This window comes from Eptesicus fuscus, chromosome 4, assembly GCF_027574615.1.
Source record: "Eptesicus fuscus isolate TK198812 chromosome 4, DD_ASM_mEF_20220401, whole genome shotgun sequence".
In the NCBI taxonomy this organism is placed as follows: domain Eukaryota; kingdom Metazoa; phylum Chordata; class Mammalia; order Chiroptera; family Vespertilionidae; genus Eptesicus; species Eptesicus fuscus.
Genome location: NC_072476.1, coordinates 112,465,095 through 112,478,348, shown reverse-complemented (window position 1 = coordinate 112,478,348; position 13,254 = coordinate 112,465,095). Strand labels below are relative to the sequence as shown.

The 13,254-nt window shown below is 57.5% G+C and overlaps 1 protein-coding gene across 5 annotated transcripts in view; it reads left to right on the top strand.

The window, feature by feature from the left end:
• The window catches only part of SLC38A9 (solute carrier family 38 member 9), a 39,074-nt gene extending 27,441 nt beyond the window's left edge, over positions 1-11,633 (top strand). For 4 of the 5 annotated variants that reach the window (XM_028137137.2, XM_054715358.1, XM_008160131.3 and 1 more), the window contains 5 exons: positions 152-258; positions 4,034-4,147; positions 5,566-5,714; positions 9,281-9,370; positions 10,922-11,633. In XM_028137137.2, coding sequence (XP_027992938.2) covers positions 152-258; positions 4,034-4,147; positions 5,566-5,714; positions 9,281-9,370; positions 10,922-11,122 — 661 coding nt within the window. In that variant the 3' untranslated portion in view covers positions 11,123-11,633. The remainder of the gene's footprint in view (positions 1-151; positions 259-4,033; positions 4,148-5,565; positions 5,715-9,280; positions 9,371-10,921) is intronic. The other variant, XM_054715360.1, reaches the window with a different exon arrangement.
• The last annotated feature ends 1,621 nt before the right edge of the window (positions 11,634-13,254 follow it).

Sequence of the window (13,254 nt, the reverse complement as noted above, 5' to 3'; positions counted from 1 at the left end):
CTCAAGTAGAGCGTGAGCCGTGAGGAGCGGTGTTTGTATTCTTCTCCCCTTGACAGACGCGGACAACTGGTGGTTAGTGATCAGCGTTTGGCAACTTATGTCCGTCTTCTGGTTGTCGGTGTTAACATGGTTCCCCCTCTTTTTCTCCTAGAGATAGGAGCTCGGTTCCCGCAGCTGACGGGCGTGCTGACCCTGGCTTTCTTTATCCACAACTGTGTTATCACACTCCTCAAGAGCAACAAGAACCAGGAAAACAACGTGAGTGGTCACCTGAGGAGGGCTGCTTCCTTCTGGGCTTAGCTTTTAGGTTTAGACCATCGATAATGGTCAGCAAACGTTTTCTGCAAAGATGCAGGTGGTAAGTATTTCAGGCCTTGGGGGCCATGCGATCCCTGTCAGCACTGCCCCAGGCCTGTTGTGGCCGCCAGTAGCCATGGGCAATATCTAAACAAGTGGTGATGGCTGTGTTTCAAGGAAACTTTATTTACCAAAACGAACAGCTGCCGGATTTCACTGGATTTCACCGGGGCCACAGTTTGCCAGCTCCTGCTTGAGCAAGCACTGAAAAAACAGAGGCCAGGCTAATAGCCATCAGAGGTCATGACAGCTTTAAAAATACCCAGTGACCTGGAGGACAGGAAAAGGGACCGATAGAAAACACAGAGCAAGGTGAGAGCTTTAACCCCAACAACGCTGATAATCACATGAAGTAAAAATAGTCTAACTATTGCAGTTAAAAGATAGGGATTGTCAGAATGATTTAAAAACCTAGCTCTATGCTATCGATGAGAAACTTCCTTCCAATACAAAGACATACCGTAAAGACGCTACACAGAAGGAAGGTGGCATGGCTGTTTTAATGCCAAGATGAACTTCAGGACGAGGAGTATCACCAAAATACAGAGGAACATTGTATAATGACCTTTAGGGATCGATTCATCGAGAAGACATAATAATCCTAAATATGTGTACACCCTATGACAGAACTTCCTGGAGATTTCCTGACCCCTCCCTTAGTAACTGAGAAAACAAACAGGAAATAAATCAGGTATAGAAAACACGAAAAGCACTAGTAGCCTTGCTGGTCTCACTGCATTTATAAAAGTCTCCTCTCAAACAGCAACAGGATGGACATTCCTTTCAAACGCACGGGAACATTTACCAAGATGGACCATGTACTGGGCAAGTCCCAATAAATGTGAAAGGACTGAAATCGTACCAAGTATTTCTTTGACCATAGCAAAGTTAGACATCAATAACAGAAAGAAATTTGGGAAGTTGACAGACACTAAACAACATATTCTTCAATAACCAACAAGAAAAAATAGAAAATGCTTTGAGGTTACTGAAATGGAGACAAAACACACCAGAATGTATAGGATGCAGCTAAAGCAGTGCTTAGGGGGAGATTTATAGCTGTGAACGCCTATCTCAGAAGAGAAGAAAGATCTCAAGTCAGTAACCTACCTTAAGACTCTGGAAGAAGAAAGCAAACCGGACCCAGAGCAAGCAGGAGGAACCAGGTGCTTGTGGCCTTTCTGCGGATTTTGAACTCAGGTGATGGCTTCTAACCACGTGAACAGAAGTCGAGACGCAGCTCTCAGAGGTCCGCGCGTCGCTGAACCACACAGGAAGGAAGCGCTCCTGGGCCTCGGGGCTCTGAGGAGGCTCCAGGCCGCGTTTGGCAGCGGCAGCGAGAAGGCAAACATCTTTCTACGTGGAAGGAAGTTAGCTGTCAACCTCGGGCAAGAATGTACGTCAAGCTCCTCGGCTTTCACCTGTTCCGCCACCTGGGAACATACACCTGGCAGATGACCTGGGAGCGGAGTTGGGATTGAGTGAATCTGGATTTTCCAAGTCTCCTAACTTGGTGACCTTCCAACGTCATTGTCTTCCTAGGAAGTAACAGTGCGGTTTGATGCTGACCCTCAGGGTCTGCATCGTCGTTAACTCTTACACAGTAGGAGAGGCGATTCACGTGGCCTGAACCCCCTCCCTTTCTCTCCTGACGCGGACAGACGGGATCTGGTTAACAGCAGAGCGTCTCCCGCAGGTTCGTCTGGTGCCGTTAAGTTGTGTAACGAGAACACATTCGCTTTCGCCAGGACTCCCTCCTGCGGTTGAATGAGTTAGATCCCAGGAAACACCTGCCTGGGCCCTCGATCCTGCCCCCTCGCTCCCTCCTCCCTGCCTGGTTTCCCTCTAAAGCTGCTTTCACAAGGTCTAACACTCCAGAGGGAGCGGCAGACAGAGGTGAGCGCAGCGAGGAAATAGAAGTGCGCGCACCGGAGCGAGATCGGGCGGACACAGATGGGGCAGCAGCAGCGGGGGGGAGCGGGGGGGGGGGGAGCAGGGGGTAGGGGAGCACAGCTGTGTCCAGCTGCCAGGTGGCAGCGGGGGGGCAGGGACTGTGCCGAGCCGTGCCAGGCTGCGGCAGGAAGAGGAGGAGGGCCCTGATGGGAAGAATGAAGGCGCCAGAGCGTGATGGGCGCTCCGGCAGGTCACCGGGGCGGGGTCTCGGACTGCACACACCGAGGTGAGGCGGGAAACGTTGGGAACGACGCCGACTTAGAAAGAACGAACATGACGGCTCAGCAAGACGCGGGGAGGTGATGACTGTGCCGTGGGGAGGGGTCCCGGCTCCCTCGGGGTCCCCGCCCTCAGCCCCGCACCCAGCCTGCCGCCAACGTCTTCTCCCTGAAACAGGTGGACGTGCTTTCCTGGGGGACAGTAGTCTGGTCCCCCCGAGTCGGACGCCTGTCTGCTTTGCTGACTTGGTTAGGGTGCACCCGCTCGGTGCTGTGAAAACAGGTGGAGAGTCTTCGTAGATTATTTACTTTCTGCCTCCTGGTGGGAGCCGGGTGTACGTGCACACCAGCACGCGTGTCTGCGACTGCGGGGTCGGTCTGTGCTGTTTCCCTCGTGTGAGTAAAGGCCCCGGGAGGGTTTTCATCTGCACGGGGGCGGGGCGGGGGGCGGGGAGAGACACGGCACACGGGAACCGTGTGTGAGCAGCGGACCGCGTGCAGGCCCTGAGCCCTTGGTGCTGCGCCGTGGCCCGTTTCAGGAGGAAAGGTGTCCGCTATCAGAGACGGTCCCAGTCCCAAGGGGCGGTCTTCTCCTTGGGTTCACGTTTCCTTACCTGTTTCCTTAGCGTTCACAGCAGTTTGTGTTTAAAATGAAAAGGGAGCAGGCCTGTCCCTCACCGAGGTGCTGAGTGTCCGGCCCGGCCGTGGGGGAACAGAGGCCCGGCCGTGGGGGAACGGAGGCCAGGCCGTGGGGGAACGGAGGCCAGGCCCGTGCACTGCGGGTCGCTCTGCGGGTCCGACAGCTGTGCGTGGAGGGGCACGGCCCACTCTGCGCGGCGCCCGCATCTGCTGACGGGCCCAGCGTGACGTGGCACAGCTGTTGGAACGGCTGCCGGTTAACTTCCTGCTGCTCGCTGTTGATGAGGCTTGTCTTCGGGGCCTGCTCGCCGTCTGCTCCTTCGCAGCTTTCCTCCCTTCTGTGACGTCTTTTCTTCCGGCCCAGGCTCCGGGGTCTGCACAGGCTTTGGCGATGTGAGCTCCTTACTAAGAGGAGAAGTTGTTAATTCTGAGTGTCACAGGTGTGAGAGTCACGGTCATCCTGAAAGGGGTTTCTCTTGCTCCCTGGTAGTCCCTTAGCTTTATTATTTTAGTTAAAACTTAATCATTTGGTAAACTATTAGCTTTTTGAACTTAAGCCAGAATTTCTATTATCTTCAACCACCATGTATGTTAACTTCCTACGCCTGCCCTCGTGGCTCTGTGTGCATCCCCCCGAAGAGTGACCACACGTCAGACTAACTGTCCGGCATGTGAATTCTGTTTCACTTCCTTTCTGTGAACAGACGGGACCCTAGAAGGGATATGCACACATGCACATGTACATGCACACACGTGCACACGCACACAGCCAGAGGTTGACCTCGTGTTTGCCAGGCGGCTTTGTCCTGTTGGGACGCACTCCCGCAGGCAGAGCCGCGCTGTGAGCTGCCGTCCCCGCTCCACAGGTGAGGGACCTGGCCATCGCCTACCTGCTGGTCACGCTCACCTACCTGTACATCGGGGTGCTGGTCTTCGCCGCCTTCCCTTCGCCGCCGCTGTCCAAGGACTGCATCGAGCAGGTGAGCGGCACCTCCGTGGGACCGGACCCGCCCTTCGGAGCGTGAGCGACACTAACCACTGAGCCCCCGCGGGCCAGCGTTTCCCGGATGGGTGCAGTGGGAGGTGAGGTGTGAGAGCCACGGGTGTGAGAGCCACGGGTGTGAGAGCCACGGGTGTGAGTGTCACAGGTGTGAGAGCCACGGGTGTGAGTCACGGGTGTGTGAGTCACGGGTGTGAGAGCCACGGGTGTGAGTCACGGGTATGAGAGCCACGGGTGTGAGTGTCACGGGTGTGAGAGCCACGCGTGTGAGTGTCATGGGTGTGAGGGCCACGGTTGTGAGTGTCACGGGTGTGAGTCACGGGTGTGTGAGCCACGGGTATGAGGGCCACGGGTGTGAGGGCCACGGGTGTGAGTGTCATGGGTGTGTGTCACGGGTGTGAGAGCCACGCGTGTGAGTGTCATGGGTGTGAGTGTCACGGGTGTGAGAGCCACGGGTGTGAGAGCCACGGGTGTGAGAGCCACAGGGGAGTGATAAAGGTGGCTTCAGCATGGTCGTGCTGATCGTGTCTCATCTCGGTAAGAGAAACAGGTTGCGTGGCTGCCATGATGTGAGCTTGGGACGTCCCTCCCCAAGGCCTCTGGCTGCCAGGCGTTTGCCGCAAACTCCCCGAAGCAACAGCCCCGTAAAGCCAGGCGCCGGGAACAGCAGTGTCCGTGGTGTTTTGCTTGAGGGGCCGGGGCGTGATTAGCTGCTTTAAGATGCCGAGCTCACACGGAGGAGTCGTGAGAGGAAACGGGAGAAGCCCTATTCTACTTGGTGATGGTCTGTGAAGAGCAGGGGCCTGGGACAGACCTGCCCCTCCTGGGCGCCTGGCGGAAAGGGCGGCGTGCCTCCGGCGGCGGCACGGCCTCGGTTCGGCTGCCATTACACACACTCGCTGGTTAGGCGGGGCCTTGGGAGCCGCTCCTCCGCGGCGAGGACAAGGCTTTCTTTGTCGTTCCGATGCCATCAGCTGCAGGCTGATATTTTTTAAAATAGATTTCAAAGAGGAAGGGAGAGGGAGAGAGAGAAACATCAGCGATGAGAGAGAACGATTGACTGGCTGGCCCTGCACACCCCTCATTGGGAATCGAGCCCGCAACCCGGGCCTGTGCCCTGACCGGGAATCGAACCGTGACCTCCTGGTTCACAGGTCGACGCTCAGCCCCTGAGCCACCCGGCCGGGCCAGCCTGATACTTTGATGCAGTAGGATAAAAATGTGGCCGTGTCATATTTTTGTAAAAGTCCCCAAACCCTTTCCCTCCCGGACTGGCTCACGGAGGGGAACAGGCAGGCCCCGCCCACCCCGGGGCCCCGGCGCTCACGGGGCGTGGGCACCCACCTCACAGACGGGGCCTGGGACGTGGTTTTCACGACTTTCTCTCGCTTGGACCAGAACTTCTTGGACAACTTCCCGAGCGGCGACGTCCTGTCCTCCGTGGCGCGCGTGTTCCTGCTGTTCCAGATGGTGACCGTGTACCCGCTCCTGGGCTACCTGGCCCGGGTCCAGCTGCTGGGCCACGTGTTCGGGGACCCGTACCCCAGGTGAGGAGGGCTCCCGGCCAGCAGGCGCCGAGGGCAGGGCGGCAGCCGGGCCGCAGGACCCGTGGCCGCCGCTGCAGGCGTTTGCCGCTGTAATGTCTCGGGACAGGTCGCGGGTCGCGGGTCGCGGCCACTCTCCCTGCAGAGCTTCAGAAACAGGAGCCGCTCCTTGGGCACTTAGTCACGGTGGCTCCTCCCGCGGTCACGTGAGGGCTGGTCACGTGAGGGCTGGTCACGTGAGGGCCGAGCGGGGACAGGGACCCCTGACTCGGCTGCTGCTGCCCGCATGCCGCCCAGGAAGCTGGTGGCAGAGACCCTGGGCCGGCCCTCCTTCTCGTGATGGCGATTGATGTCCACTTATCACTAACGGGCGTGTGCCTTTCCACGCGCGTGCCTTTCCACGTGTGTGCCTTTCCACGCGTGTGCCTTTCCACGCATGTGCCTTTCCACGCGTGTGCCTTTCCACGCATGTGCCTTTCCACGCGTGTGCCTTTCCACGCGGCGGCTGGCCATCGAAGGCGAGGCAGCGTCAGTTAGCGCCTTTGCCTGCGTAGCCGTTGCTCCGTCTCGCCGCGAGGAGCTGTGAGTCGCTGTGGCATCGCACACGGCTCGGCGCCTCTCCCAGGCTCCCGCGCCGCTCGGGCTCCCGGACGCCCTGGGCCTGGCTCACCTGCTCTCTCGCTCGGTCTCACCACAGCCCCCACCGAGCAGCACCGAGGCCTGCCCTGTTTCGTTGGGAATACGTTATCTCAGACGAAGAAAACCTTTGGATAAAATTTGACCAGAAGGTCATGTTCACAGAACCAGCACACATGGTCTGAAGCAGTTCTCCTTTGAAGGAGCGGCTGCGTTGCCTCCAGGAAACAAGGAACCGCTGCGAGTGTGTTGGTGACGAACCGTAAACTTCTGAAGCAGGAGGCCGGCGTTCCCAGGCCGGCAGTGCGGGCGCGGCAGCGGGTGCTCGCGGTGCCGTCGGGAGGGGGTCGGGAAATGGGGCTCAGGCCGCGGTGTGCGGGCGCAGTCCCAGGCACCGGAACGCGGCGGGAAGGCGCCGGTCCTGCGTGCTGCCCGGGCCTGCCTGTGCGGGCCGCCAGAATGGGCTTCCTTCTCGGGGAAGGTCTGGAACGCCCCGTGCTCACAGGCCGTTCTGCCCCCACCGCCGACGCCGCACGGGCGTCTGCCCAGCGACAGCCCCGCGCACGGCGCCTGCAGAGCCAGCCCTGGCGGCCCCAAGCATGTCACACTCACGGCCGGCGGGCCGCATGCCTTGTTTATTTCGGCGCGAGTGTGACATGCTTGCACACGCTTAGAGTTTACTGAGGACCCAGGAACTCCAGTGCGTATCCGTCAGCATTTAACACACAAGGAAGTAAGACCAAGTGTTTTAAAAATATTAACTTCTTTAAAAAGCACTCATAAAACCATTACTTGTTAACATCAACAACATGTCTATGAATAATAACTATTTCCAAAATAACTTGTTTTATCTTTTCAAAACTCTTTAATGTTTGATTTACGATCATTGGATTCTTTTACCTTCTGAATCCAGACTGTTGTGCCGTGTTGTTCTCATGTAACTGTATGAAGACAGTGCGCCTGCACACAGACCCGCAGCGGGACAGAGTCCGTCCCGTGGCCTTTTCAGGGGATCGGCAGCCTCTGCCTTGCGGCTGGTAGTTGGATCGGGAGACGTGTTACCGCCGCCAGCCTGGCGGTGGCCGTTCCTCAGACGTCAGCTGCATCCGACCCTCCGTCACCGGGCACCACTGTCTGTCCTGTGGACGCTTCGCCACGTCCCCCAGGGGTCTGTGACCTCGTGTCTAGTCGTGTGCGCGGACGGCTCACTGGGTTCCCGGGACCCTCCAGGTGTTGGCACACTTCACTGGACGCGTCAGGACACACTGCTGGTGTCCCCGTCGGGTCACCAGCGAAGGCTCAGGCGGTCCCCGGCTCGGCCCAGTCCTCACTGGCCCTGGAAACTCCATTTGACCATTGGCAACACGGACCACCATTGTGTTCCTTGACGTGACAAGTGCCATTCATTTCCAAGAGAGCGCCTGGCACAGCCCGGTCGGGAGACTCGCCCGTGGCCCCTCAGCGACAGGGTTCCCGGGGGAAGGCGAGGCATCCCCGGCCGGGCTCCCGGCTCCTTCCCCAGGACACGCTGGTCTCCGGTCCGCGGCAGGGGCTCCGCGGCCGGGGCCTCGGACGTGCTTCCTGTGGGACGCTCAGAGAGAAGGTGTGTGCCCAGCCCGGTGTGGCACAGCTGGTAACCTCGGCTCCTTGCCCGGGCGCTGCCACAGCCTCTGAGGGGCTGGCACCGGGGAGCAGCGTGGGACCCGCCCAGCCCGGCCCGGCTGCGGCGCATTGGCCTCCGCTGCTTTGCAAAGCCGTGAGGTGTGTGTGACTATAAAAACGGTCCCACCTCGGGGACCTCCGCACGGGCTGGGACTCCCGGGTTGTGGTTGCGCTTGGAGAATCACCGCTTTGGAAAAGACACACGTGAGTTTCCTTTCGCGGCACAAACACAGAAAGAGCCACGGTTTTCACCGAGCGGTGCTGAGGCGGCGGTTCTGGGCAAGAGGAAGAGCGGAGGCCGGGGACCTTGGCAGCTCCTCGGTGTGTGACGCACCCCGCGGTGGAGGAATGACTTCCCTGCTTTTACGTCTTTGTGGTCGTCATCGGGATGAACGAGCCTCTGGCAACTTGGGCTCCAGAGCTGGGCTCGCGCCTCAGCTTGGCTTTTGAGAACGAACGTTCTGGGGAAACGGAGCTTTTCCCGAGCATCAGATTTCATCCACATGACTTTTATTTGTGTCCATATTGGTTCCCAGACCTGGACTTAGTAGGCATTCTATTCATGGTAAGTGCTGAATAGCCTGAAGTGGCTGAATCTGAAAAATAAAATCCTGCCCATTTCCCTTTTCCACAGCTTAATGTATCGAATTATAAAAGTAAAATAAACACCTTAAACACATTGCAAAATGTAGAAAACAGAAAAAATGACCCCAGATCCCAAATCTTGCAGAACCACCATTGCCCTGCCGAGTCCTCCCTCTGATGGCTCCCCGCGGTCTCAGGGGTTCCCGCCAGTAACAGCCCAGCCAGCTCTCCCCGCGGGGGGACGGATGCTGGCCATCTGGGTGCCAACGATACGTGTTCTTAGTAACTTTTAACCCTTTGCACTCGCTTTTTTTCTCGATTCCTTTATTCTAATGCTAACCATGTCGAGTCACACTCGACATCCGAGTGCAAAAGGTTAATAGATCCGTCTGTCTCGGGCACTTCTGTTCTTCCTGATCTCTCGATGGTAAAGCTTTTGTCATGATTTGACTGAGCGGGGCTGTGGGTGGGAGACGGCCTCGGACACGTCACCGTGCGCTCCCGTGGCGGCCGTTCACACGCGCACAGAGGGCGGCCCCGCGCCTGCGTCCGCCTCCGCGGGACGTCCTTGTCATGTGTGAGGCTTTCTGACTGTAGACGTGTTGATAGTGAACTGTATTCTCACATCAGTGGTGATAATGTGCCTGTTTTGTTTTTATTTCTTTCCCTCCAAACGCATCGCCTAGCGTTTTCCACGTGCTGGTCCTGAACCTGATTATTGTGGGAGCTGGCGTGAGCATGGCCTGTCTGTACCCCAACATAGGAGGGATCATCAGGTACTGTGGGGGCCGCGCCCGGGGGTGCTCTCTGCTGGTGTGCTGTCCCGTGTCGCTGCCGTCTCCTTCAATTGAGGGAGACTTCGGGGTTTAGAACTGTAACGTGCACGGTGTTCTGCTGTCGCTTACGTCTCGTCCTCCATTCTGCTCCTTTCTGACTAGAAGCCCCCGGGCCCTGAGCGGCGGGCACCTGCTCGCGCGCGCTCTCTCTCTCTCTCTCTCTCTCTCTCTCTCTCTCTCATTATTGTCTACCGTGTTCCTTTCTTCTCCCCAATAGAAGTGATGTTTAGTAAATAGCATATCATGGCTTGGGCACCGGGAAGGTCTCTTACGTGTCACAGCTGTGCCCTAACTTTCTGCTCAGGAACCGTCTCGGGAGAGAGGTCCTCATATGAGGTGACGGGGAGATCTGACTGTGGGGGGCGGGCCATGGTGTGGTATACAGACCTGTAACATGGAAACCCACCCCTGACACCGATGTGTTCCTGCTGACCAGTGTCACCCCAATAATTTAGTAAAATAAAAAGAACATAGTCCAGTGTCAACTGTCAGAAAGGAAGAGTTCAGGTCCCGAGGGCGCTTTCCTTAATATTCTTTCCCAGAGACACTGATGTTTGGGGACAACATCGAGTGGGTTGGGAATCATGGTGCCTCGAGTTCTCACGGACACTGGGGCTTAGAACACTGTGTCCTCGAACCTACAGAGAGCAGGGCCGAGTCACTTCCGAAGGCCCTTCCCTAAGAGAGCGGCGAGCAGCACGATGCCCGTTGGACACACGGACAGGTTCCGAGTGAACTGTTCCTAGTGAACCAGGAGGCAGTGCAGCTCCGCAGGCTCGTGTGGGTGTTTTGTTAGGACCTTTGATATCGATGCTGAGTGCTGCGAGGTGCTCATCTGCTCATCCTCAGGAGATGCACGCAGCCCTTCACACACGCAGATGCCTAATCCTGTATAATAAAAGGCTAATATGCAAATCGACCAAACGGCAGAACAACCGGTCGCTATGACGCGCACTGACCACCAGGGGGCAGACACAACGCAGGAGCTGCCCCCTGGGGGTCAGTGTGCTCCCACTGGGGAGCGCTGCTCAGCCAGAAGCCGGGCTCATGGCTGGCAAGCAGTAGTGGTGGCGGGAGCTGCCTCCAGGGCAGTCGGACATCCCCCAAGGACTCCTGGACTGTGAGAGGGTGCAGGGTGGGCTTAGGGACCCCCCCCCCCCGTGCACTAATTTCGTGCACCGGGCCTCTAGTTAGTTTATAAAAGATCAAAGCGAGAGAGCCAGTCTCCAGATGTTCCTGAGGAAATGGCCCGGATTCGAGGGACGAGTGAAACCCTTTGTCAAGCAGATGCCGTAAAGACGAACAGGAAATAATGGTTTATGGTAACTTAGCAAGTAACATGACTGGAACCCCAGTGCGTTGTGTCAGCAACAGCTGGATCCAGGAGGCCTGCTGCAGCGGCCGAGGGTGGAATGACGCTGCCGTCGCCTTCCCTGTGAGTCAGAAAGGCCTCTGCAGGTGGCTCTTCACCCGCAGGCGCTGCTTTTCCAGGTACTCGGGAGCAGCCTGCGGCCTGGCCTTCGTGTTCGTCTACCCGTCCCTCATCCACATCCTCTCCCTCCGCCACGAGGACCGCCTGACGTGGCCCACGCTGGTCTTCCACGTCCTCATCATCGTCCTGGGCCTGGCCAACCTGGTGGCTCAGTTCTTCATGTGACGCCCCGTCGCGCCAGGCCTCGCCCTGTGCGCTAGTCTACGCCGCGGCTCTGAACGTTCTGCCGAGAAAACCTGGAAACAAGAGCGACAGCCGCCCATTCACTCCTGAGCCGCATGGCTCGTGCGGGGAAGGGGCCGTAAGAACCGTCTTTGTCTCCACCTGCCTCCTGTCCCTCGCCTCCTTCCTCACCGTGTCCTGAGTGGAAGGTGTGCCCTTAGGAAGAGTCACGCTGTGTTTTGCTTTTAGCCATGAGGTAGGCGGTGCATTTGGCGACAATGAAGACTCAGGGTGTCCCCGCCGGGATTCCGTTCCAGGCTCACTGCACTCCCTTCCGTTCTGTCACGCGCCAGACCATGGTTGCAGTTTGCCTAAACCTTTACCGTTGGGGACAGTAAACCAAATACCTCATTTTCTAAAGAGAAATCTCCATGACATCAGTGTAAATAGACTGAATTTTTAACCATGAAAGAAAGGAAGAAAAAGAGAAGGTCGCTAGAGGCCCCATGGCCATGAGCTTTATACAGAATAAATGCACTCATGGCGTTGGTTGCTGTCTGACTTCTCTTTTGTTTCTAATCTGGTGACTTGGGTCAAAATCCTAGTTCCCCAAAGTCGAGTGTGATTGCCCCATCGATCAGGGGGGTGGGGGGTGTCTTCTGCCCTTGGGAAGAGGGGTCACGGCAGGGCCAGTGGGAGAAGGGGGTGGAGGAGGGAGGCCGAGTGGGGTCTGCCGCCCAGTGTGCTTCATTCCTACAGGGAAGGGTTGGCTCTGGGTGAGGGGTGCCCTGCAGAAGGACACCCCCCACCCCACTGAGTAACTGGCGGTGTATCTCAGCGAAGCCCTCAGCCTCGTCCGCAGACGCAGACGTGCACCGAGGACCGTTCCCTAAAGCTCTTCTTAAAAGGCCGCGTCGGGACCACTCAGGCTCACAAAGCAGAGGAAGTCACAGGCTGACACCCCCGAATGCCGACTCCTGATTTAGTAACGATGAGAGGGCCGAGCCTGCTCTACACACCCCGTGTTCCTTTCCCCCCAAATACTTACAGCCACTCTCGGTCGGTTTGTCGTCTCATCTCTAACCACCTTACGAGGCGCTCCCGAGCCTCTGGACTCGGCTACACCTGGTGGCGGAGGCAGCCTGGGGAGAGGTGGTGGCGGGACCTGCGGGGGAAGCCGGTGGGTTAGAGACGCCCGCCCCGTTCGTGTCTGGCTCTGTTGACCTGTCTCAGCACAGGTGATGGGGAGCACGCGTGTCTGTGCTGGGCAGTCCTCTGCTCTGTGCTTCCGTCTTGTCCGTCAGAGCCCTGGGAATCGGAAGCCAGGGGCTCCTTGAGGTCTTGCAGGCTCGATCCCTGCTCCCCCCCAGTGCCTCTCTCATCTCTGAAAAGGAGTTTTCAGCTCTGGCTGGTTTTGCTCGATGATTAGAGCATCGGTCCGAGGACCGAAGGGTCCAGGTTCGATTCCCAGTCAAGGGCATGTACCTGGGTTGCTGGCCCAGGTTCCGGCGTGTGCAGGAGGCAACCGATTGATGTGTCTCTCTCACTTCAGTCTTTCTCTCTCCCCATTTCCCTTCCTATTTAAAAACCAATGAAAATACTTTTTTAAATAAACGTATAATAATAAAAGCGTAATATGCTAATTAGACCGGACGACCTTCCGGGCGAAGTCGGGGCTGCGAGGGAAGCCGGCGGGTGCAGAGGGAAGCCGGTGCCGGCAGCCGGGGGAAGGAAGGCCTAACCTGCACGGATTTCGTGTTCGGGCCTCTAGTGATTACATAATAAAAACCTGAGTTTGCATGGCCTCTTGTCAACATGCTTGACGGAGTTCACACACGGAAACAGGATTTGGTCTGTTTTTGCCCTTTGAGCGATCAAAGTGAACAGGACAATGAATGTATTCTTCACTGAACTGAAAAGCACAGTGGGCATTTGCTTTTTGTTTTCTCTGAGAGACTTCGAAACCCGACTCAGGCTGCTGCTGAGTGGCGCTGCCTTCTTTAGTTTCTTGTCCTGAACGCCGCCCCGGGCCTGGGACTCGGCCTGGCCGGGCCTCTGTGCGGTGGGCGTGCCCGGGCCCACGTGAGGCTGACACGGCTCAGTCAGACCCCGTGATGAACTGTGCACTTTCTCTGCCATCATCCCTCCGCATTTTCTAACTCAGTCTCTT